We start from the raw sequence: 26986 nt of genomic DNA on the forward strand, positions 1-26986 counted from the left end.
TCTTCTTATGGCCTCGGACAGTGGACTCATCTCTGTGCTTGTTCTGTTAGACCTCAGTGCTGCTTTTGATACTGTTGACCATAAAATTTTATTACAGAGATTAGAGCATGCCATAGGTATTAAAGGCACTGCGCTGCGGTGGTTTGAATCATATTTGTCTAATAGATTACAATTTGTTCATGTAAATGGGGAATCTTCTTCACAGACTAAAGTTAATTATGGAGTTCCACAAGGTTCTGTGCTAGGACCAATTTTATTCACTTTATACATGCTTCCCTTAGGCAGTATTATTAGACGGTATTGCTTAAATTTTCATTGTTACGCAGATGATACCCAGCTTTATCTATCCATGAAGCCAGAGGACACACACCAATTAGCTAAACTGCAGGATTGTCTTACAGACATAAAGACATGGATGACCTCTAATTTCCTGCTTTTAAACTCAGATAAAACTGAAGTTATTGTACTTGGCCCCACAAATCTTAGAAACATGGTGTCTAACCAGATCCTTACTCTGGATGGCATTACCCTGACCTCTAGTAATACTGTGAGAAATCTTGGAGTCATTTTTGATCAGGATATGTCATTCAAAGCGCATATTAAACAAATATGTAGGACTGCTTTTTTGCATTTACGTAATATCTCTAAAATCAGAAAGGTCTTGTCTCAGAGTGATGCTGAAAAACTAATTCATGCATTTATTTCCTCTAGGCTGGACTATTGTAATTCATTATTATCAGGTTGTCCTAAAAGTTCCCTAAAAAGCCTTCAGTTAATTCAAAATGCTGCAGCTAGAGTACTGACGGGGACTAGAAGGAGAGAGCATATCTCACCCATCTTGGCCTCTCTTCATTGGCTTCCTGTTAATTCTAGAATAGAATTTAAAATTCTTCTTCTTACTTATAAGGTTTTGAATAATCAGGTCCCATCTTATCTTAGGGACCTCGTAGTACCATATCACCCCAATAGAGCGCTTCGCTCTCAGACTGCAGGCTTACTTGTAGTTCCTAGGGTTTGTAAGAGTAGAATGGGAGGCAGAGCCTTCAGCTTTCAGGCTCCTCTCCTGTGGAACCAGCTCCCAATTCAGATCAGGGAGACTGACACCCTCTCTACTTTTAAGATTAGGCTTAAAACTTTCCTTTTTGCTAAAGCTTATAGTTAGGGCTGGATCAGGTGACCCTGAACCATCCCTTAGTTATGCTGCTATAGACGTAGACTGCTGGGGGGTTCCCATGATGCACTGTTTCTTTCTCTTTTTGCTCTGTATGCACCACTCTGCATTTAATCATTAGTGATTGATCTCTGCTCCCCTCCACAGCATGTCTTTTTCCTGGTTCTCTCCCTCAGCCCCAACCAGTCCCAGCAGAAGACTGCCCCTCCCTGAGCCTGGTTCTGCTGGAGATTTCTTCCTGTTAAAAGGGAGTTTTTCCTTCCCACTGTAGCCAAGTGCTTGCTCACAGGGGGTCGTTTTGACCGTTGGGGTTTTACATAATTATTGTATGGCCTTGCCTTACAATATAAAGCGCCTTGGGGCAACTGTTTGTTGTGATTTGGCGCTATATAAAAAAAATTGATTGATTGATTGATCTTTCACCGAATGAAATATTCTTACATTGCACTAACTTGTATAATATCTGACTTGTAATCCAGACTTTTGCACAAGACTTTTCAACTCGATCTGAAAAATGAAACGTAAACACATTTCTTCCTCTTAAGACGCTGGTCACAGAAGTGCTGAAGACTACAAAATATCTAATTCTCTTTCTCCATGGACACTAATCTTAAAACAAGTCATGCACATTTAAATTATAAATGCTGTCGGTTCGACGTAAACACTGAGGAAGGGAAGGAGAACAAAAGCGTAATACACACACAGAAATGACCTTTCAAACAAATTGTGGAAGTTGACAGACACACAGCGCAAACAAAAAGACTCCCAAATACCTCCCAAATATCAGCACCGTGCTGCTTCTGAGCTCCTCCGCTGAACATAAAGGGAACAATCACGCTGTTGTCGGGCACCAGCACCTCTTGCTCCCCTCCTCCTTCTCCTCCTCTGCCACATAGCTGCTGCTGCTGGAACCAACTTCATGTTTACTCCGACCTCATTAGCAGCTAGCAGGGCAAGCTAATGTTGTAGCTACTTCTATCAGGTAAGAAACGACGGAGCCCGAACTCCTCTTCAAGATGGCTATTCTGTGTATGACGTTAAACTTGTTTTTTCTTCGGCACTATGTGGGCTGAGTAAAGCTAAGTTTAGCTGTCAGACCTGCTCCAGCCAGCTGAGTCCACACGTTCCCCCAATGACACAGCAGCGTTAAAGCTAAAACTTCGCTAACATTTAGCTGCACGGCTACATAACAACATTAGCAAAGTGTCACCGCAGCGGCAAGTAGCGTCTTTATCAGGTTTGACATGGGAGTTGTAGTTTTTCCACATGTTGTTTAGCTAATCGGCTGTGTCAGGTGCATTCCTTTTGTTTTTTTGTTTTTTTTTATTTGGACAGTTCTAAAATTTGTCTATAAAGTGAAACTAGTGCTAGGATTTGTCACAAAATCACGGGGTTTTATGTCTCTGCCCTTTGTGTCCAGTAAACTGAACTACTTTTATGTAGCAGTTTGAATGAACATATATGGACGACTGGCGGCTCGGGGGCCGGACACGGCCCAGTTTATTATTAACTCATTTTTAATCTGGCTTCAGATACATTTCCAGGCTAGAGTGCCTACGTACTGAGAGTGGCGGCAACTACAGATTTCAAACATTATTTCTGAGTGCAGTCCATTGGAAATCCCCATTCTTGAGGGTGACTGACATGTCACTTCCGGCGAAGTGGCGAATCCGAAGGCAAGATTTTGTACTTCCGCGACTGTTCACTCGGTGAAAACACACTCAGGCTGTATACTGTTTACTAGGTTCTAAAGGACCCAAATGTAGTCAAATTCCTGTATATCCGCCCCTGCCTATTGTCACCCAATAGGGCTAATTTACATCGAGAAAACACACTTGAAAAGTTATTTAAATAAATTTACTTTTAAATGGGGGGAGGGGGAGCATGCACCCACCAACCCACTACATTGAGATGTGTTTGATGTGATTAATGCAATGTGCAATCACTCTGGCATTGGAAACAATATGGTGTCTGTCAATGAAAATCCTGGAACATTGATTATTGCCTCTCCTTGAGGAATTTGTTGCATGTTTCCATTGTTGAAACCTGATGGAGAGCAGCCAAAAGAAAAGCATGGGGTGGGGGTGGAGGAGCTGTGTACCTTTAAAGAACCCAGCTACCAAGGTGTGCACATGAGTGTATTACCACTTACAGAATCCTGAAGTTGCCACAGAAAAAAAAATTGTATAGCACTAAAAAAGCAATTGCATGTACACAATATACAAATAATGAATTGCTTCGTTGAATGGAACATTTCAACTTTCACCTCATAAAATATTCTTTCCTTGCATGAATGAAAATACATTCATTATTTGTTTCATATAACGTGTAAAATAGATCCTTCTCATTTGATATTTTATTAATTTATAAACAAGAGAAAAGGCACTTACACTTTAGTGTGCACCACTGGTTCTTTGAGGTGAAGACGTTCCAAACAGTCCAACACAAACTTTAAATAGCAGTCCAGTCCAATCCAGAATTGTTCTCAGTCAACTTGCAACAACAGTCAGATTGTTCAAAAACAATCCTGGCGATGTTGTCCGTACCTCATGCCGTGCAATGACTTCTTAGTATACAGACTGCCGTCTGCTTTCCTGAGTCCAGCAAAAATTGTGACAGAAATTTATCGAGCTCTTCATCCGACAGTGCTTGCATTTCAGCTAAAGACGTCCAGCGAATATTGCAATTACCTCCAGACAGTTTATGGCATACTTGACCATCAATAAGCTTCTTTAAATTATTGTCATCAAAACAAACCTCACCATGTTTGTTTTTAAGCTAAAGCCGTGGTCACAACCCGCCGTACTTGCACTTGCGTGCAGTCTACTTGCAAAAACGTGGGCTAAATTTGGAGATCCGTACGTCATAAGTACTGCCTCAGTACGAATTTAGGAGCACGCAGACACGCCGTAGAGGTTTTAGTGCATGCAGAACTTTCGCAGCGGTCAGGCTGCGGATTCACCAGCAGTACAGATGACGCACGTTGTGAGTACTGCCTCAGTACGGATTCAAAGCAGCACATTTTCATTCAATTACTATTGAATTAACCAAATCCGTACGGAGGCAGTAGGCTACTCACCACATACTATGGAATTAAATTGTAGGTATCAGATATTGAAGATTGTGATAGACATATATAAATTAGAATTAAGTTGAAATTTAAAAAGCTGGTAATCAAGTGTGTAGTGAATATATTCCTCTATCAGTGTTTCACACCGTGTGTGACTTTTCACTAACTCTGATGTGGGGAGGCCGACAGACTTGCACGATGCAGCTTCTCACTTGAACTTGGACATTATTTCCAAACTTCAGCAACACACACACTCCACAGCTTCAGTCTGATAACTAGCTGTAACTTTTCGAGGCAAGTAAACACTCGTACAACTGACCGCTGCAGGCTGGACATGCTCATGCATCGCCGACGCCGAAAAACACCTGCCGCTCCGGTCCCGCTTATAACACACACATCAAAAGAAAAGCCGACCCCACACACACACACACACACACACACACACACACACACACACACACACTGCTTTACACTCCTAGAGACGTGCGTTGAACGTACTCCCTCCCTCCTCTTGCTACTGCCTCCGTACGTTTTCACAAAAATGTAGTGGCCATGGCATCCGCAGAAAACATACGGCAAAAAAAAAAAAGTGCGGTGGATTGTGACCGGCGCTTAAGTGCCGTAGCTGCTAGTATGAGTGTGCAGTGTTCACAGAGTGCAATAGCACAAACCGTATAGAACCAAAATTTCACAGTAAATGGAACACAATGGCAAATTGTATGAACAGTCCATATCACAGGACATACAAAACACCAATAAAATGACAAGCAACGATTTAGGTGTTATATAACATATGATTTGGTCCGACAGTTTGATTCATTTGTGTGCAATTTCAATTTATTTTCCTTTATATAGCACCAAATCACAACAGAGTTGCCTCAAGGCGCTTCACACAGGTAAGGTCTAACCTTACCAACCCCCAGTGCAACAGTGGTAAGGAAAAACTCCCGCTGAGGAAGAAACCTCAAGCAGACCAGACTCAAAGGGGTGACCCTCTGCTTGGGCCATGCTACAAACATAAATTACAGAAACAATTCACGGACGAATATACAAGTATTGCTGTTGGTGCACAGGACAGGAGGGTTGCCAACACAAATACAACTCCCATCTCTGGATGGAGCTGCACCTTAAACAGAGAAAACAGAATCAGGCATCAGAAAGACAAAAAATACTGTAGAATTTGCCAGCATTAAACAACAAGAAAAACAGAAGAAATACTAAGGTGATCGCCGGCCGCTAGCCCTAAGCTTCATTAAAAGACCCAGAATTTAGGTAAAGTTGAGGCCGCGGCACGCTCCAATTACTAATAACATGAATTAAAAGAGTAAAAGGCGTAAAACAAAACTGTACCAGTATGCTAGCCATATGAAAGGGAAAAGAAGTGCGTCTTAAGTCTGGACTTGAAAGTCTCCACAGAATCTGATTGTTTTATTGACGCAGGGAGACCATTCCACAGAACAGGGGCACGATAAGCGAAAGCTCTGTGACCCGCAGACTTCTTAATTCACCCTAGGGACACAAAGTAGTCCTGCACCCTGAGAACGTAAAGCCTGGGCCGGTACGTAAGGTTTAATTAGGTCAGCTAGGTAGGGAGGTGCCAGTCCATGAATAATGTACATGATATAAATAATTTTTACAGTGCATATAGCCAAGGTATTCATTCTTACATCTGCATGTATGTAGCTCTCTGTTCTAACAAAATCAATTCTGTGCCCAATAGCTGTATTTTCACATTTCATATTACCCACATAAACAAAATAAAAACTTCTCGCACTCAGGTTCACTTTCAATGTAGTGTTCTCTGGGCTGGCTCAACTTGCCACAGTGCACAAAGTAATCAAGTGCCAGAACGCATCAAGTCATGCAAACAAATTATATCCTGTGCACACACAGTAGCATTTGTAGTGCTCTGTGTAAGAAAACATCAGACTTCAGACAACTTTATTGATCCCAAAAAAGGGCAATTATGTTTACACTCCAATTACCTCAGAATACAGCAACCAGCGGACCAGGGGAATCCGACTGTTTAATTAAAACAAAGCTTTGTTTAACAAAGCAAGCAAATTGTTTTTGGGAATCATGGACATTGTGTCCTCTAGACAAAAGAGGAAAAAGACCATCCAGATTGTTACCAGCGCAAAGTTCAAAAGCCAGCATCTGTGATGGTATGGGGGTGTGTTAGTGCTCATGGCATGGACAACTTACACATCTGTGATGGCACCATCAATGCTGAAAGGTACATCCATATTTTGGAGCAACACATGCTGCCATCCAAGCAACATCTTTTTCAAGAACGTCCCTGCTTATTTCTGCAAGATAATGCCAAGCCACATTCTGCACATGTTACAACAGCATGGCTTCATAGTAAAAGAGTGCAGGTACTAGACTGGCCTGCCTGCAGTCCAGACCTGTCGCCCATTGAAAATGTGTGGCGCATTATGAAGCGCAAAATACAACAACGGAGACCCCGGACTGCTGAACAACTGAAGTCATACAACAAGCAAGAATGGGAAAGAATTCCACCTACAAAGCTTCAACAGTTAGTGTCCTCAGTTCCCAAATGCTTAATAAGTATTGTTAGAAGGAAAGGTGATGTAACACAGTGGTAAACATACCACTGTCACAGCTTTTTTTGAAATGTGTTGCAGGCATCCATTTCAAAATGAGCAAATATTTGGTGGATAATGTGGATCTCACGCCGGTGGATAATGTCCTAGAAAATTGAGGATCTTATTTTGAATTTGATCTGGAACATATTTTGGATCCAGAAACACATGGCCTTTGATGGAGGTATGTGCTCTCCGAGTGCCTTTTTAGTTTAATATCTATCTTTCTGGAAAGGCTTAGTTCACTGTTTTTCAAGCGTAGTTATATTAAAACATTGCTCAAAATCAAGCTTCGGAATGCTCTGCTTGCACTGTATGAGAGAAATCCCATTGTCAAATAAACTACTATAAAACGAATTACATTGTGTTAATAAGGCATCTACCAGTGGAGTACTGAATTAATTGAAAATTGCCTTTTTTTGGACACTGATACTGTCCTTTTAAGTCACCCACGTGCCTCAGGCTTTTGTTTGGAGAACTACAAATCCCATGATTCCAGTTCCCACCGATGTAGCGCAGTGCTTTAGCGCATGCGCATCAGGGGAGTAATTGGAACTCAACTTGGCCAAAACGGCGTGAGATAAAATGGTAGGTAAGATTATAAATGGCAAACAAGCACAGTTGGCTGTTCGCGTTATTTTTAACGAGTACGTGTGGCGCGACAAGAGTGTAAGTCGCGTGGGCACGCACAGATTTGCGGGACCACGGTGTCCTGCGCCAAGTGGTGCATTGTCACAGAGTGATGTGTCGGTAACGGGAGGGAAATGGAAGGTCAGTTTGTATTTTGAGATCGGACGCCCGCACCTTTCCCTTTTTGGACGCTTGGCTGTGCTGCTGCTGGATGCCAGCCCGTGCGGGTCGCTCTTGGCCTGGCACCGACCACCGTGTGGCTCGCAGCTCCAGACCTGAAGGTTAAATGAACTCTGCGAGGTGTTGTTTTGAAACGCAAATGGAACATTAAGGCGTGCAGTTTTGCTTTCTCTGGGAAAAACAAAACAAAACACACGTGCAGCTGCGCCTCTGCATGCATCTTATGATACTTAAAAAAAAAAAAAAAACCTGCACACATGCACCGCTTGCAGAAATAGTCACTTATTATTTTGTGACTGTGTGCACAGCAGCTTTGCTACAACGATGTTTTTAAATGAGAGATCGAACACTATCTTTTGCCACAATAAGACATGCATTACGAAGCTAAATATAGGTTGGAACATATAGGGGGACACACAGGATAATCTAATATAGGGGAGGTGTATGGTTAATGATGTAGCATTTTGTAGTGAGTAGGAGGAAAAAATGTTTTTAGTTGTAAAAAAATAAAAATGACTGGTACATAAATATTTTAAGCAGACAAAAAAACAACAAAGTTACAAATATAAATCAATGTAAGTCTGTCTGTACAATGATTTAAGGATGGTGCTTCCAAGATAAGATGACCTTCTGCCCCCTAATATCAACCCTAGTTCTAAAACATCAAGCTCCTGGGTGACCTACTCATCTTTGACGTACTTCACTGGAAAGAAAAAGTTTTTGAAAGTGATTAGATTAGATACAACTTTATTGATCCCTTGGAAAGACTCCCTGAGGGGAATTGAAGTTCCAGCAGCATTGTATAGCAGCACACAGGGTAAGAAGCACACATAGTATCAAAGGCGGGGGAGAACATAAATACAAGTTAGTACACTTTCTTTGAAAACCAAAGGTTCCTGTGTCAGGACCACCAGTGCCTGTACTCCATGTCACGTAGCAGAAAAAGTTCTATTCAGATTCATATCTGATCCACTGTGGCGACCCCGAGTAAAAAGGGAGAAACCAAAAAAACTTTCTAGCTATAGAAAGTTGATCCATGAGTGTGAACGGGGTGAGGCAAATGCTCAAAATGGCAACGAAATAATGTTGACGACTAGTTTAAAAGGACCCCTACCCCCCCCAAAAAAGAAACACAACATGTTAGTGGTGTAAATATCTGAAGAAATACAAGCCATTGTGATAACCTCACGAGCAAAGCCGGTCATGCGCTGTGACCAGGGATATTTTTTCACTCAGGCAGTGTGCAGGCACAAGAAACATGTAAACGATTAACAGCCACTGATCGTACGCAGCTCTGTGTATCACCCCCCAAGCACAAACTATTCAGTTTGTTTATGACGGATGGAGTGCACCATAAATGTTTCCAACATTAGTTTCATAACACCGGCGGCAATACATGTTGTCAGTAAACATAAAATGCAAAATACGTTAATAAATGCCCAACACAGTTTTAAAGGTTGGAACTGTGCAGTTTGGAGTGAATTCAGAGCTCTACTGCTGGTGCATTTTTGATACCCATGTATTTTCTTTTCAGCAAATTGTGGAAAAAGGATTTCCCTCGTACAACACATTTGTCAAAGGTGAGTAGAGCATTCAGAGGCTTGATTACTAATCATGTTTTAATATTGCTAAAATTGTAATATATAAAAAGAGTGAACTTACCCTTTAAAAGAGTATGTTACGCTACGATTTTGATCTTTGACCTTTTCACCACTAAATAAACATGCTTTTATGGGTCCACCATGCCTAACATGCATACCAAGTTTGCCGCTAATAGAGCATTTAGGAAAAAAGTTATTGTGCGCACAAGATTTTTACCATGTACTCTCCAGTGATGTTGACCTTTGACACTTTCACCCCAAAGAGTAATGACTATAAAAAATTTAATGACAGTCGGGCAGGTACAGCTGAAGTAACCTCGCTCACAAGTGAAATGTCTCATGACGGAGTGACTGACTCCGTGCGCATAACTGACGTCAAGCCGACAGGGTGAGCCGTGGTAATAAAAACAAATATGGGACAAAAAATCATGACATGCTGCTCAAATCTTAACAGTTGATCAGTACATGCAGATCTCGCCCACATCAGAGTAAAGTGGAGGCCCAACTCATATTTGGACAAGATTAGTTTTAACATGGGGAGGTGGGGTAATGTATTACCACAGTTGCTCAGTGTTTTTGTTGTTTTTTGGTGTCTTCCGAATATGCCATGTCTAACATTTGTACGGACGGCACGCTCCCATGTCAATGAAGATTCTTGTGACCTTTACCTCCTGTAAAATGACCCGTCAAAATTAGCTCAGGTTAATTTAATCCTGTGCAAACAGACACGTCAATAATATCCTGTGGAAAAGTTTTCTAATGTTTATCTCAGGTGTGAAGGTGCTCAAAGAGGCATTTGGGCTACTATCGACCCGGCAACAGCAGAGATTTGACATTCACGGGTTTTACTTACGTAGTGTTTCTGCATCAGTCTGTTCACACATACTGTGTCACCGCTACAGAATTGTGATCGTCTACATGTCGGTAGCTTCAGCTCTGTACGTTCCCTCACCGCGTCTTCAGGCCACCTGCTCTGCTTTGGTACAGTGCGCACTACAAAATGTAATCTGTGTGCAGGTTATAAAATAAAGTGACATTAAATACAAAAATGAATGGGATGGAAGACATTTGTTTTCTGCTTTTGTGAGCGGTGTTTGGACCACCTGTGTTGCTTTGGCACACATACGGCGCACCGCTTTCAAGAGCGCACCTCTGTGTAAAATACAAATGGGATGGGGAAGGGGAAGAGTCCTACAGATAGCTTAAAGCTCGATGATGTAACGTCGCTGTAGAGACAGGCATTCTGTCACAAAGATAACAACATGGAATTGAAAAAAAGAAAAAAAAGCACAGAAGTGTTGTCTTTTGGGCGTTTTTGAAGTGACATCCGTGTGTCAGGACTGTTTATTGAGTAGTCACTCCCATCTCTGTCATTTATACCGTGCTTTCTTCTACAGCACAAATCAGCCATAAATGCGTATTAAACATGTTGTGGGACAGTAACATTACACTGTCTCTCTTTATGTCGGGCTGTGTCGCAGCACAAGTTGAAGTCGTCGCAAAAGGACAAGGTTCGGCAGTTCGTGTCCTTCACACAGGCAGGGGAGAGGACAGCTGTGTACTGCCTGACACAAAATGACTGGAAACTAGAAGTAGCCACCGACAACTACTTTCAAAATCCAGACCTCTACTACAAAGAATCCATGAAAACTTCAGTGGACCGCAAGAAGCTGGAACAGCTCTACAACAGATACAAAGGCAAACGACGTGTTTTTTTTTTTTTCCATTCAAAGCAACACTCGTCTTAACATCACTTCTTAACATCACTGCTTTGTCATTTGTGCTACATTTTAGCTCTGTTTTGTTTCATCTTCTCTGCAGACCCTCATGATGAGAATAAAATTGGCATTGATGGGATCCAGCTGTTTTGTGATGACCTGATGCTGGACCCAGCCAGTATGAGCATTCTGGTGGTGGCGTGGAAGTTCAGAGCAGCCACACAGTGCGAATTCAGCAGGAAGGAGTTTGTGGATAGCATGGCAGAGCTAGGGTCAGCAATATTTACTCAGCTCAACTTTATTTATAAAGCACTTTAATAGAGCCACAACTGAAACAAAGTGCTGTACATGGGGGTCATAAAAACAACCCAACTATAAAAAAAAAACAGCAGTGAACAAATGAAAACAACTAGAACACAGCGAAATGTCATGCTATGTTAAAAGCCAGTGAATAAAAGTGGGTTTTAAGATTGGTTTTAAAAACAGACAGGAGGCCTGCCTGATGTGCGCAGGTAGGGCATCCAAATTTTAGGTGCAGCAACTGAGAATGCTCAGTCCCCTCTGAGCGTTTGCTTGGATCTCAGTACATCAAGAAGCAGCCGATCAGCTGACCAGAGGCACTGTGCAGGGGCGTAGGGGTGAAGAAGCTCAGAGAGGTAGGGTGGGGCAAGGCCATTTAAAAATGAATAAAAGAATCTTAAAATGAACCCTAAAGTGCACAGGCAACCAGTGGAGGGAGGCCAGGACCGGTGTAATGTGCTCCCTCTTTCGTACTCCAGTTAGCAGTGAAGCGGCAGTGTTCTGAACCAACTGTAGACGTGCAAGGGGAGGACTGGCTAATTCCAAAATAAAGTGCATTTGAGTAATCCAGCCAAGAGGTAATAAAGGCATGGATTATTGTTTCAAAATGCTGATGTGCAAGGAAAGGCTTCACTTTCGCAAGCTGCCTGAGGTGAAAGAATCTTGACCTAACTACTGCACTAATTTGGCAATCCAATTTAAAATCACTGTCCATCTTAAAACCCAAATTAGTAACGGTACACTTCGCATACGATGTCAGTGGACCCAAATCAACAGAGGAGGGTACACAGGAGCCCAGGGCCAAACATAATCACCAGGAAATTTAGCGCCATCCAGGCTTCAATATCTTCCAAACATGACAACAGGGGTTTGAGAGAAAAGACACCACTTTTCCTCAGGGGGACATATATGTGGCTGTCATCGGCATAACAATGAAAAGTGACACCATGTTTTCTGAGGATAGACCCTAGGGGAAGCATGTAAAGGGAGAAAAGCAGGGGTCCTAAAATTAAACCCTGTGGGACCCCGTGTAAGAGCATAGTTTTACACAGTTTGCTTTAGAGCGAACCAGAGGTGGGACGAAGTAATTCTCAAGTCATCAATCTGCAAGTCCCAAGTTAAGTCTCAAGTTGGCTTGCAAACAATTGGTCATTATGACTTGAGACTTGCTGATTCTTGACTTGAGAGTGACTTAATGGTGACTTAATCCCACCTCTGGAGCGAGCCACTGCAGCATGTTTGATTCCTCACCACTGATGGGGATGGCGTTTTGGAAAGAGAAAGCAGAAATAGCTACACTGGTCTCCACTGAGTCACACTGTATGTTTAGTTTTTAACTCCAGAATATATGGATGATTGGTCAAACAAAGAATCAAAATGAATTAGCTTGTCAAGTTTGTAAGTAGAATTGATTTGTAAGTTGTTTGTCCTCTTTGTGTCCTCCAGCTGTGACAGTCCAGAAAAGCTCAAAGCAATCCTTCCCAGGCTCGAGCAAGAGCTTAAAGACACAGGAAAGTTCAAAGACTTCTACCAGTTTACCTTCAACTTTGCCAAGAACCCCGGCCAGAAGGGTTTAGGTGAGTCTCGGAAAATCAAAGATATAAAATGTCATTTTTAATCGCTAATTTTAAACCTGGAACACTTGAAACAAAACTATGACATACAGTGAGGAAAATAAGTATTTGAACACCCTGCGGTTTTGCAAGTTCTCCCACTTAGAAATCATGGAGGGGTCTGAAATTTTCATCTTAGTTGCATGTCCACTGTGAGAGACAAAATCTAAAAATAAATAAATAAATAAAATCTGGAAATCACAATGTATTATTTTTTATTTAATATTTTATTTGTATGTTACTGCTGCAATAAGTATTTGAACACCTACCAATCAGCAAGAATTCTGGCTCACACAGACCTGTTCATTTTTCTTTAAGAAGCCCTCTTATTCTGCACTCTTTACCTGTATTAATTGCACCTGTTTGAACTTGTTACCTGTATAAAAGACACCTGTTCACACAATCAATCACACTCCAACCTGTCCACCATAGCCAAGACCAAAGAGCTGCCTAAGGACACCAGGCACACAACTGTAGACCTGCACAAGGCCGGGATGGACTACAGGACAACAGGCAAGCAGCTTGGTAGAAGACAACTATTATGATTATTTATTAGAAAGTGGAAGAAACACAAGATGACTGTCAATCTCCCTCGATCTGGGATTCCATGCAAGATCTCACTTTGTGGGGTAAGGATGATTCTGAGAAAGCTCAGAACTACACAGGAGGACCTGGTCAGTGACCTGAAGAAAGCTGTGACCACAGTCACAAAGATTACATTAGTAACACATGATGTTGTCATGGTTTAAAATCCTGCAGGGCAGCAAGGTCCCCCTGCTCAAGACAGCACATGTCCAGGCCCGTTTGAAGTTCACCAGTGACCATCTGGATGATCCAGAGGAAGCATGGGAGAAGGTCATGTGGTCAGATGAGACCAGAATAGAGCTTTTTGGAATCAACTCCACTTACCATGTTTAGAGGATGAGAACAACCCCAAGAAAACCATCTCAACTGTGAAGCATGGGGGTGGAAACATCATACTCTGGGGGTGCTCTTCTGCAAAGGGGACAGGACTACTGCACCGTATTGAAGGGAGGATGGATGGGGTCATGTATTGCGAGATTTTGGCAAACAACCTCCTTCCCTCAGTAAGAGCATTGAAGATGGGTCATGGCTGGGTCTTCCAGCATGACAATGACCCCAAACACAGCCAGGACAACTAAGGAGGGGCTCCGTAAGAAGCATTTCAAGGTCCTGGAGTAGCCTGACCAGTCTCCAGACCTGAACTCAACAGAAAATCTTTGGAGGGAGCTCAAACTCTGTGTTTCTCAGCGACAGCCCAGTAACCTGGCTGATCTAGAGAAGATCTGTATGGAGGAGTGGACCAAAATCCTTTCTGCAGTGTGTGCAAACCTGGTGAAAAACTACAGGAAACGTTTGTCCTCTGTGATTGCAAACAAAGGCTACTGTACCAAATATTAACATTGATTTTCACAGGTGTTCAAATACTTATTTGCAGCAGTAACATACACATAACTTATTAAAAAATCATACATTGTGATTTCTGGATTTTTTTATTTTTTTATTTTTTTTTTAGATTATGTCTCTCACAGTGGACATGCACCTAAGATGAAAATTTCAGATCCCTCCATGATTTGTAAGTAGGAGAACTTTCAAAATCGCAGGGTGTTCAAATACTTATTTTCCTCACTGTATGAATTTTGTGTTTCTGCTCAATCTAAAGTCAAACTACCATTTAAAAAAACAAAAATAAGTATTCATTCTTTTTCCTAGACCTGGAGATGGCTGTGGCCTACTGGAATCTAGTTCTAACAGGTCGTTTCAAGTTCCTGGATCTCTGGAATCGCTTCCTGCTGGTGAGTGCAGAATACATTCCCCGGCTTGTTTTGAAAATTACTATATTGACTTATCGTTCTGTATACAAAAATGAACACGATCATTTTGCTGGCCTCTATATCACCATTTACAAAAGTCGCAACATTTCAGCGAATCACGCTGCTTCTGTCTCTCTTGTCTCCTGCTTTCTGCAGGAGACTAGGCCAGCTGTGCTCTCTGTGTGAGACGCTCATGCAGCAGCAAATCAGCTGGTCGGAGCGGAGCGACTGTGTTATTCCCTCCAGAAAGTTTGAAAGAATAAATGGAATTGGTTAAATTCAGAGTAATTTATTAGTCCCAAAAGGGCAATTCATTTTTGCAGTCAACCCATTTCATGATAAATAGAATAATAAATAAATGATAAAAGAGAATAAAATGAGAATAATAAATACAGCAGCTAACATCTACATTCAAACATCACAACATCTGCACCAACCAGTGACAACACAGCAATAAACAGGATGCAAGGTACCAGGCCTACAATAAGATGCGCATGGAATGCATTTAGCAGACTTATGGTAGAAGGAATAAAAGAATTTGCATAACTGTTTGTCTTTTGTGTGGCCAGAATACACATTCTTGTTAACTCACTGTCCTTGTAGGAGATCAGTCTGTTCAGCTTTTGAGTTTAGGCAGACAACACAACCAGCTAATAAAAAAAAAAAAAAAGATTTATATGAATTGGTGTATGACTATTTTAAAGCTTTAGAGAGTGAGGTTTTATGGGATGCAGTCATTTGCACAAAATCAGACCAATTTAAAATTGACAAAATATTTAAGGCGGTCTGGTGTAAGAGCATTAATACTTAAACACTCACCAAGGTATGAACCTGAAAACGGGAGCAGTCAAAAACACAAACGTAATGACGCTCTCACCTGTGACCAGTCCATCAGCCTTCCACAAAGACTTTGTGCGACTTGGAGATGCATGTTATTGTTGATGAAACTTTAAATAAAAGCAGCCAAAAAAAAAAGAAAAAAAGCAGGGTGCAGGAAGCTGTGCACCTTTAAATGGACCCTGCATCCAAGATGTATACGGTGTCCATGGAGATCGTAGAGATGCCGAAAGAGAAAATCATGTTGCTTGCACGTGACACATAATTCATTTTGATGGCTTAATTTGTGCGCATGAAATAAATGCATCATTTTGGATGTACAACCCCTGGCAAAAATTATGGAATCACCGGCCTCAGAGGATGTTCATTCAGTTGTTTAATTTTGTAGAAAAAAGCAGATCACAGACATGACACAAAACTAAAGTCATTTCAAATGGCAACTTTCTGGCTTTAAAAAACACTATAAGAAATCAGGAAAAAAAATTGTGGCAGTCAGTAACGGTTACTTTTTTAGACCAAGCAGAGGGACTCAATTCTGAGGAAAAAATTATGGAATTACCCTGTAAATTTTCATCCCCAAAACTAACACCTGCATCAAATCAGATCTGCACGTTAGTCTGCATCTAAAAAGGAGTGATCACACCTTGGAGAGGTGTTGCACCAAGTGGACTGACATGAATCATGGCTCCAACACGAGAGATGTCAATTGAAACAAAGGAGAGGATTATCAAACTCTTAAAAGAGGGTAAATCATCACGCAGTGTTGCAAAAGATGTTGGTTGTTCACAGTCAGCTGTGTCTAAACTCTGGACCAAATACAAACAACATGGGAAGGTTGTTAAAGGCAAACATACTGGTAGACCAAGGAAGACATCAAAGCATCAAGACAGAAAACAAAGCAATATGTCTCCAAAATCGAAAATGCACAACAAAACAAATGAGGAACGAATGGGAGGAAACTGGAGTCAACGTCTGTGACCGAACTGTAAGAAACCGCCTAAAGGAAATGGGATTTACATACAGAAAAGCTAAATGAAAGCCATCATTAACACCTAAACAGAAAAAAACAAGGTTACAATGGGCTAAGGAAAAGCAATCGTGGACTGTGGATGACTGGATGAAAGTCATATTCAGTGATGAATCTCGAATCTGCATTGGGCAAGGTGATGATGCTGGAACTTTTGTTTGGTGCCGTTCCAATGAGATTTATAAAGATGACTGCCTGAAGAGAACATGTAAATTTCCACAGTCATTGATATGGGGCTGCATGTCAGGTAAAGGCACTGGGGAGATGGCTGTCATTACATCATCAATAAATGCACAAGTTTACGTTGATATTTTAGACACTTTTCTTATCCCATCAATTGAAAGGATGTTTGGGGATGATGAAATCATTTTTCAAGATGATAATGCATCTTGCCATAGAGCAAAAACTGTGAAAACATTCCTTGCAAAAAGACACATAGGGTCAATGTCATGGCCTGCAAATAGTCCGGATCTTAATCTAATTGAAAATCTTTGGTGGAAGTTGAAGAAAATGGTCCATGACAAGGCTCCAACCTGCAAAGCTGATCTGGCAACAGCAATCAGAGAAAGTTGGAGCCAGATTGATGAAGAGTACTGTTTGTCACTCATTAAGTCCATGCCTCAGAGTAGGGCTGCAACAACGAATCGATAAAATCGATAAAAATCTATTACAACAGGCGTTGGCAACACATTGCGTCATCGATGCGTTGTGCTGAGCGATTATGACGTCAGAAGCGACCAGTGCACAGAGCAGATCAGACGTTTCGTAGAACTACACAGAATATGGCAGATGCAAGTAGACGAAAGAAAGTTAAGACTTTAAAAGTGTGGGAGCACTTTACGTTAAACAACGCAAAGACGTTTGTTAACTGCAACATTTGCAAGTCGGACCTCGCATGGCACGGGAGGCTCAGGCTGTCTGCGCGTCTCCCAGAGCAGCAAGGTGAGGGGCAGAGAGGGAGAGAAAAAAAAGAACAGTACCAACAGTTTTTATTAATGTTGTCAAAGGCCTACCATCGACATTAATGATTGTCCGGGACAAGTGTAAAATGTGAAAGGACAAGTAATAGCTCTAAATCGTTGTCCGACCGGTCAAGTGGCATTTTTTTTTTTCTTGGTTTTAAACGTTCAGATCCTTCTCGCACCTCGCGAGAAAGCGTCTTCAGTTTTTCCTGCCACACTCTACGCAGCGGACAATCAGAAAACATGATAACACCGAGTTCTCCCATGACAGTGGAACAACGACGCCGCGCCATCAGTGTTCTGACAGCGCCGTCACACTCTGCCGTGCTCTCAGGTCGTTTTTAAAAAATTCAGCCAGGCTGTTTGTGCAGAAGTGGCTCCCCGCAGACGCTGCAGCGGAAAAAAACTCAGTCAAAGTCTTCATATAAAATGAGCTCCTTCTGGATGTATAGCTCCAGAAATTCATTTATAGGCTTTATTTTACTGTTGAAAGTCTTCATGTTTCCAAAGTTTGCTCAAATACGGTGTGTGTGAGAGAAAGGGAGAAAGAGAAAAAGAGAGGAGGAGGAGAGAAATACGTATATGTGGGATGAGTGAAACGACCACATAGTTTACAAGTTATACAGAGAATGTTGCACATATAATGAGTCAGGCTACAGTTTTTGATTTAGGTTTTATGGTTAACTGGTTATGCTAATTGCTCATTTGCAGCAATAAAATACCTCTCTTTTTTCACCATATACGTAACATTTATATGTTTCAATGTTGTTTTATGGCAACTCAGCACTTTGATAAAGCAATGCCATTTGAAAATTATTTTTGTTCTTTATTATAAACTGTTTTATTCTTTATTATTTTATATTTCAACAGCCAAGGCACATTTGACAATTTGTTGATTTTCAAGTATTTTAAGTTTTCAAATAATGTTCAAGTGGCCAAGTGGTTAATGCACTCGGTTACAGTGCAGAAGGTTCCGGGTTCAAATCCCACCCCCGCCACATTTCTCCATGTAATGTGGAGTTGCGTCAGGAAGGGCATCCGGCGTAAAACCTGTGCCAATTCAACATGCAGATCCACCTTGGATTTGCTGTGGCGACCCCGAGTGCAAACAAGGGAGCAGCCGAAGGGACTTACTGTTAAATAAAGTGATAGAAGGAGAGAAAAATTGTTTCCCTGGCACATTTTTAAAAAAATTCCCCGCTAATCCGATTAATCGATTAATCATGTCGAAACCCCATCAGATTAATCGATTACCCAAATAATCGTTTGTTGCAGCCCTACCTCAGAGACTGCAAGCTGTTATAAAAGCCAGAGGTGGTGCAACAAAATACTAGTGATGTGTTGGAGCGTTCTTTTGTTTTTCATGATTCCATAATTTTTTCCTCAGAATTGAGTGATTCCATTTTTTTTTTTTCCCCTCTGCTTGGTCTAAAAAAGTAACCGTTACTGACTGCCACAATTTTTTTTTTTCCTGATTTCTTATAGTGTTTCTTAAAGCCAGAAAGTTGCCATTTGAAATGACTTTAGTTTTGTGTCATGTCTGTGATCTGCTTTTTTTTTTTCTACCTAATTAAACAACTGAATGAACATCCTTCGAGGCCGGTGATTCCATAATTTTTGCCAGGGGTTGTATATGCGGCCCTTGGAATAGCTCAAAGCTGTGTGCAGCACTGCTCACAGTGCACACCTGCTCGTGCTGCACAGCATGAACACAGGCATGCACAGTGTGTGCTGTGCTTTGCAGTTGTGAAATGAATTTCTGAAGTGCACTGATATGGTGCTGCTTGATGTTGATGAGGCGCGAGCATGTCGTGTCATTATGTAGCTTTGGTTGTGATCCTGAGGTTCTGGAGCATCTTTGCTTCAAAACCTCATCAAGTCCTGCGTTGGACCTGAGCTTCTTATATTTTTGTACATTTGATTGTACAGTTGCTGATGGTACAAGGAAACTTTTCAAGATGTTTCCTAAATAGGAACCTGATGTGAAGATGTGCGCTAGAAAGCACGGGTTCTTCAGCCAGGCCAATCCAGCCAAATGCTCCTCAGTTCAACCTAAATTAGGTCACTTTGTCATTCAAAAGCTTTTGCAAGTAACTCCATCAGTTTCCGCAGTGTACTATAATCTTCGGTGCTGTGTAACGAGGCATTTATCTTCAGTATAGTATGTAAGTAGTATGTATAGTATCTTCAGTACAGTATGTAAAACTGTTGACTCACTGAAATTCTGCCATAGTGAAGAAGAACCGAAATAAACCTGTAACTATTTTTTTTAAATACATTTATATGGAAATAAAGTAGGCGTTCTGGCCCACAGGCACTCCAAACATATATATAAACTGTGCATAATACAGTGTATGTGTTAAATCTCATTTAACCCACTATACCTGTACTTGCTCTTCTACTAAACTCCCTTATGTACAAGGTTTAAAATATTCTGATTACATGGTCATTCTCAAAAATTTGAAGTGTTGTTCCAAGTCTTGTGCTTACCTGTATTAGGCAAGACTAAAGGTTTTTATGAAGTGTCATCATAGCTCGTTCATTAATGTTGTAGTAACACTACAAGTAAACTGTACTGAATGTATGATTGAAATCCTAACTTCTTTGGCAAATGTAATATAATAATAATACAACACTATAACTGGAAATTGACCACAGGACTTATTCCAACACCTCACTGATACAGTCCAGATATGAGACAAATTTGGCATTTATTTGGCTTGAATGTAGAGGGATTTCCATGTTCTTGTCAAATTGTGATCTTGAGCTCCCCCCCCCCCCCCCCCCATCCCTGTTGTATTGCATTCAGGAACATCACAAGCGGTCAATTCCCAAGGATACATGGAATCTCCTCCTTGATTTCGGCAATATGATTGCTGATGACATGTCAAATTATGATGAGGAAGGTGAGTTTATGAACTCAGTATGTGGAAAGCATAATGGGCTGTAATTTCTGGGCTATAAGTTGCACTTTTTTTTTAACATGTGCATACATGTCAACCCCTTTGAGGGTCCACCTGTATAACAAAGTGAGAAAATCCATAAAATCAGCACAAAATCCGGAGCGCCTTGGGGCAACTGTTTGTTGTGATTTGGCGCTATATAAGAAAAAAGTTGATTGATTGATTGATTGATAACCTCCAAATCGCACCAAAATCAGTTTTATTACAGTACACACAACCGCATAGCAGTATCACATAACTGGGTTTTTGTCCACATATTATGAGTTGCCACAATGACATTAAAGTCAGGATCATTAGTATTTCCTCCACAGTTGAATTTCAAACAATAGAGATCTAGTATTCATGCATCAAGCTGAATTTTTTAGAACTGAATGTGTCAGATTTATTTTTTACAGAAACAAGAACTCTGTGTCACTAATGGAAATACATTAATAAAATCATGAAAAATAAATCGAATATAATGAACAAAATAAAACATACATCAGAACTTCATCAAGTGTATCGAAAATCGCCTCGCCAGTGCCGATGTTGCAGACTGGCATGTCGATGATCCTTGACTTCTCCCTTGTATTTATTAGGGATGGGTATCGATAAGATTTTATCAATACCATTATCGATTCCGCTTATTGATCCGATTCCTTATCGATACCTCTTGTGATCTTTTTTTTTTGTGTGTGTGTGTGTACTAAAAGTAGGCTTTACAGGTTTTCTGTGTCAGCGGGTCAAAGAGCTTTTTCTTATGTGCAAGGCTTATGACAAATGTGGGTGTGGAATCCATTAGCTTAGCGGGGAATTTAGTGCAGAAATCCACTATGGTGATAGTGCAGTTTATTTGCCAGGGAGGGAATTTCAACAAGTTGAGACTGTGGCCTGCGTCCGTAGTCGTGTCCATAAAAATCATAGAGGGATATGCTTTCCAAACTGGATGATGTTGAAATTGAGGATGGCCCAGTGGTTGTTCCAGCAATAGCAAAGATTTCATGTCTGCTACCTACAACACGCGTGGAATGTCTCAAACCTAAACCTACTTCTAGGCATCTTATATATGCTACTCTGGAACCACCCCTAAACCCAAACAGTTCAACTGTCATCCCCACAGAGGTCCTTAGACTGGGTCTCATTAACATAAGGTCACTGTCCTCAAAATCATTGTGGATCAATGATCTAATTATTGATCATCACTTAGATATGATTGGGCTATGTGAAACCTGTCTTAAACCTACAGCTGTCCTCCCCTTAAATGAGGCCTGCCCACCAGCATATACATTTAGTCACATCCCTCGTGATGCAAAGAAGGGCGTGGGTGTTGCTCTTATTTATAAATCTAGGTTTAGCTTATTAGCTGTTGGGGGTTACAAATATCACTCATTTGAGCATCTGGTTCTCCGCTCTGCTCAGGATATTACACATTGCCAAGGTCAGAAGAATAAAAATCAGTCATATTACTTTGTCACTGTATATAGGCCTCCTGGCCCATATTCTGCTCGTAGACTATCTTACTGAGAATAATCTCTTTGAGCCACTGCAGTCTGCTTTTAGAAAATATCATTCCACAGAGACGGCTCTCACTAAAGTGGTGAATGATCTTCTGCTTACAATGGATTCGGACACCACTATGGTTCTGTTGCTGTTAGATCTCAGTGCTGCATTTGATATAGTGGATCATCATATTCTACTTGATAGGCTGGAGAATCATTTTGGGATTACTGGGAGTGCCCTTGCATGGCTGACGTCATACTTGACCAGTCGTTCTCACTGTGTTTGTACAGTAACACTACCTCTAACCTTAGTGACATGAAATTTGGGGTTCCACAGGGGTCTTTCTTAGGCCCCTTGCTTTTCTCCCTTTATATAGCACCTCTTGGGCACATATTGCGGCATTTTGGGATTACCTTTCACTGCTATGCAGATGATACTCAGTTATACATGCCGATAACTGCTGGTAATCTTGTTCACATAAAATCCTTAGAAGATTGCCTTGCAGCAGTGAGAAGTTGGATGTCTGGAAACGTCCTACTTTTAAACTCTGATAAGACTGAAATGATGGTTCTTGGTCCAGTGAGACATCGGCATCAATTTGACCAGTTAACACTCAGCCTCGGCTCATGTGTCATATATCACACTGACAAAGTGAGGAACCCTGGGGTAATTTTTGATCCTTCATTGTCCTTTAGCCTCCACATTAGAAATATTACTAGGACTGCTTTCTTCCACCTGCGAAATATAGCGAAGATTCGTCCCATCCTGTCTATGGCTGATGCGGAGACCCTGATCCATGCATTCATCTCTTCTAGATTGGACTACTGCAATGTTCTATTTTCTGGTTTACCGCAGTCTAGCATTAGGGGTCTCCATTTGGTTCAAAATGCTGGAGCCAGACTTTTGACATGAAGCAGAAAGTTCGACCACATTACACCCATTTTGGCATCCCTTCACTGGGTTCCTGTCCCAATGAGATCAGATTTTAAGGTTCTGCTACTAACCTATAAAAGTATTCATGGACTGGCACCTCCCTACCTAGCTAGTTGTTTATGTGGGTAATATGAAATGTGAAAATACAGCTATTGGGTACAGAATTGATTTTTGTTTGAACAGAGAGCTACATACATGTAGATGTAAGAATGAATACCTTGGCCATATGCACTGTAAAAATGATTTATGTCGTGTACATTATTCATGGACTGGCACCTCCCTACCTAGCTGACCTAATTAAACCTTACGTACCGGCCCGGGCTTTACGTTCTCAGGGTGCAGGACTTCTTTGTGTCCCTAAGGTGAATAAGAAGTCTGCGGGTCACAGAGCTTTCTCTTATCGTGCCCCTGTTCTATGGAATAATCTCCCTGCATCAATAAAACAGTCAGATTCTGTGGAGATTTTCAAGTCCAGACTTAAGACGCACTTCTTTTCCCTTTCTTATGGCTAGCATACTGGTACAGTTCTGTTTTACGCCTTTTACTCTTTTAATTCATGTTATTAGTAATTGGAGCGGGCCTCGGCCTCAACTTTATCTAAATTCTGGGTCTTTTAGTGAAGCTTAGGGCTAGCGGCCGGCGATCACCTTAGTATTCTTCTGTTTTTCTTGTTGTTAATGCTGGCAAATTCTACAGTATTTTTTGTCTTTCTGATGCCTGATTCTGTTTTTTTCCTCTGTTTAAGGTGCAGCTCCATCCAGAGATGGGAGTTGTATTTGTGTTGGCGACCCTCCTGTCCTGTGCACCAACAGCAATTCTTGTATATTTGTCCGTGAATTGTTTCTGTAATTTATGTTTGTAGCATGGCCCAAGCAGAGGGTCACCCCTTTGAGTCTGGTCTGCTTGAGGTTTCTTCCTCAGAGGGAGTTTTTCCTTACCACTGTTGCTCTGGGGTTGGTAAGGTTAGACCTTACCTGTGTGAAGCGCTTTGAGGCAACTCTGTTGTGATTTGGCGCTATATAAATTGAAATTGAATTTAAATTATCATGCACCCGCTCTGTGGAATGGTCTTCCTGCGACTTTGAGGCAGTTGGAATCTATGGACATTTTTAAGTCAAGCCTTAAAGCCTATTTTTATTATCTTTCTTATGAATAGTTAGTAATAGTTATTTTATTCTTTTACTTCTGTTTTGAATTATGTATTTGAATTTTTTTTCATTTTTATTTATTTTAATTTTTTATGTTGAACTGTTCTATATGAGGCGCCTTGAGACGGCTTTTGTTGTGATTTGGCGCTTTATAAGCTGATTAAATTGAAATTGAACAACATTTTATTGAGTCTTAAAGTAAATAAATATGAAATTGGTCACTGGATCCTTAAACTTTGGACATAATAAACTCTACATGGTGGATCCTTGATCTCTGGACATAAATAGAAATAAACTTTTTTGTCAAAAGCATTTCCTTTCAGACATTTTGGCATGAATGTCTTTCCATATATCTGTGCTGAGCTCTTACAGCTGGCTCAGTTTAATTCATAAAGAATACAGGACGTCTCATTTTGGGAAGAAAAAAAAAATGTTTTAGTCGATTGTAGTTTATTTTCTGTATTACAGCATTTGGAAAGAGGTGTCATTTTATTTAAAGTGGCAATTTTGTGTCAACAGAACAGAGGACGATTATCGTTTCTTGACTACAACATGACAAGAGTCCCAGTTAGTGACTTTAATCCACACAAAAGTGACTCACGATATTGTAATGGCTTTGAGAGGAGTTAAGAAGCGGACTTGCCGCTTCTGAAGAGCAGCAAATCAAAGATCCATGAGCCAGTGGTTCGAAGCATTGCTTCAATGGCTCACGCATCAAAGTGGAGTCGCGCTGCAGAAACGGTTGATTACAGAGCTGCTGCAGACCAAACCCTGAATATCCGTAAGACTTTATTTGTACGTCCGTATGACTCTGAAACTCGGAAAAATTCATATAATTTACGGACAATCCATATAGGTTGACATGTATGCATGTGTTGGTGGTCCTGCTACTTATGAAAAATATACTGCGTTGTCATCAATGTCCACAAGATGGCACCATTGACACGTGACAAGCTGCTCCTCCATACTGATCTGAATGAGGCCTGAGCCATACTCCAGATCAGGAGGTGGCAGTAATGCACCACCAGCCACCATAAAACAAGAAGCAGCTCTGAATGAGGAGGATGTGCTGGCTCTTGGTGAATGAGTGAAATAATAAATCATGGTCTCAAGTTGAAAGACAGCACTTTTAAATAAAGATGGAGAACAGATACGACTAGTACGCTGGTGTGACACATAGTCCAGAAAATATGGTAAAAGCCTTAATCTGTTTGACTAAGAATTCTCAATTTGTATGAAGATCTGTAGGTATGTCAATACTTTATATATTTATATATTACAAAAGGTTGATACTGTCACTTCTGTGTTTGCACAATAACATCAAGAAAAATTCCTCCTAAGGGAAAAACTGGCTTGTCAAAACTGATTGTTCACATGTTGTACCACTAGAGTCTGCCTGTGGATGTATGAGCAGAGCTCCAGTGCTTTGCTGTATTAAGTCACTGTATTATATTATTAGATTTGAGAGGTTACTGACATGATCTTTTTTTTTTTTTCCCCCTCTCCCTTCAGGGGCGTGGCCTGTGCTGATAGATGACTTTGTGGAGTTTGCTCGACCAATCGTAGCCGGAAGCAAGCGCAAAATGACATAGTGTTGGTCCTGCCTTCATGCTGTATTTGGCGTTTGTGCTTCTCATAGTTTTCTTTTTTGAACGGAGAAGTTTTTTTGTTTTGTTTTTTAAAGGAAAAGAAAAAATACAGATGAGCCAAAAACAGACTTTTTTTTTCTTTTTTTTTAAACAGTCTGTCTGCAGCTTCTCATGAGATCTGGAAGTGATCTAGAGCACCAGATCCAACAGGATGTCGAGAGGCTCATCAACAGCAGAGAAATGACTTTTTTTTTCTTACTTTCTTTTTTAATTAACTGCAAGTGGACTGGCGAGCAAGGACCTTGGATTTTCAATATGGAAACAATGGGTGCCACAGTACTCATCACTCTTTGGCACGTGTCCATTGGGTGTTGCTTGGATTTGCTGCTGTGGACTTGGCTCACTAACTTGCACCTTTTGCACAGTGAGGAGGGACGATAGCAGTGAGTTTTCAGGAGGCACAGATAATTATGTGGTAGATGGTGCTGTGTGTTCATTTCTGCATTTTTTATTTTTGGTCAGCTAGTTTAAAGTGGTGCCGTGTATCTCGAGGAAATTAAAAAAAAAAAATCATATACCTTGTTTTCACTGAAATTCAACTGTGTAGCTCTTTAACAATCACGCCAGGGGCAGAGAAAAGTGTACTTGCTTGCCATTGAGTGTTTGTGTGTTTTCAGACGTTCTCGAAGTACTAAGAACAGTCATTTTGTTTTCTTTGACTATCTGGGGTTTTTTTAACCTCCTGAAATTATAATCTACCTTCACTGAGCAACAGTGCAAAGGTTCAAATCCACATTTTAGATTTACTGTGAGCAGCTGAAACAAGCTATTATTTTTTTCCTTTTTAAGCTCAGCAGCAGCAGAAATACTATTCACATTACAGTTGTAAAATACTGTAGCCACAGGACTACATATACGTTTTAAGAACTTTCGAAATCAGATGTATATCAGAGACACCTGGTGACATAATTATGTCACCAGAGAAGCATATACAATCTTCACTTTTTAAATTTATTTTATTTTTTAAGAGGGCTACTGTGTTAATTCTTGGTTTTCTTTAGTTTTTGCAGTAAACTGCTGTACACGACGACAAGCCGACTGGCACAGTGACCGTTCTCCATTTTGCCAACTCTACAAACTGCACTGATCGACACTTTTTCTGTTGATGTAGGTATTTTATCAGGCAGGACTATATACAGCAACAGAGCTGTTCAGTTTACATGACTGTAGATTTCACCATGAGCATGTTACATGCCAGCCACAACTGTTTTAACTGTTTATCATGTGTATTGATTTGGTCTATCACTTTTCTTTTGTTCACATG

The 26986-nt window shown here is 40.9% G+C and overlaps 2 protein-coding genes across 6 annotated transcripts in view; one reads left to right on the forward strand and one right to left on the reverse strand.

Moving 5' to 3' along the window:
• Positions 1–2084, reverse strand: part of tmco3 (transmembrane and coiled-coil domains 3) — a 56265-nt gene extending 54181 nt beyond the window's left edge. The window contains exon 1 of one of the 2 annotated variants that reach the window (XM_034192737.1): positions 1945–2084. The gene's annotated coding sequence lies outside the window, so the exon portion shown is untranslated. The remainder of the gene's footprint in view (positions 1–1944) is intronic. The other variant, XM_034192745.1, reaches the window with a different exon arrangement.
• dcun1d2b (DCN1, defective in cullin neddylation 1, domain containing 2b) lies at positions 2026–25765 on the forward strand. 4 transcript variants are annotated; one of them, XM_034192766.1, is made up of 8 exons: positions 2026–2153; positions 9192–9237; positions 10740–10956; positions 11080–11248; positions 12723–12853; positions 14624–14706; positions 20360–20456; positions 25586–25741. In XM_034192766.1, exons 3-8 carry the CDS (start codon positions 10902–10904, stop codon positions 25663–25665), a joined length of 615 nt encoding a protein of 204 aa, XP_034048657.1. In that variant the 5' UTR covers positions 2026–2153; positions 9192–9237; positions 10740–10901; the 3' UTR covers positions 25666–25741. The 4 variants fall into 4 exon arrangements, with proteins under 4 accessions (XP_034048657.1, XP_034048663.1, XP_034048649.1 ...); XM_034192777.1 differs by lacking the exon at positions 2026–2153 and adding an exon at positions 7381–7435 and having other exon boundaries at positions 25586–25665; XM_034192772.1 differs by lacking the exon at positions 9192–9237 and having other exon boundaries at positions 2062–2153.
• The last annotated feature ends 1221 nt before the right edge of the window (positions 25766–26986 follow it).

The sequence above is a fragment of the Thalassophryne amazonica genome, chromosome 2 (genome assembly GCF_902500255.1).
Source record: "Thalassophryne amazonica chromosome 2, fThaAma1.1, whole genome shotgun sequence".
In the NCBI taxonomy this organism is placed as follows: Eukaryota; Metazoa; Chordata; class Actinopteri; order Batrachoidiformes; family Batrachoididae; genus Thalassophryne; species Thalassophryne amazonica.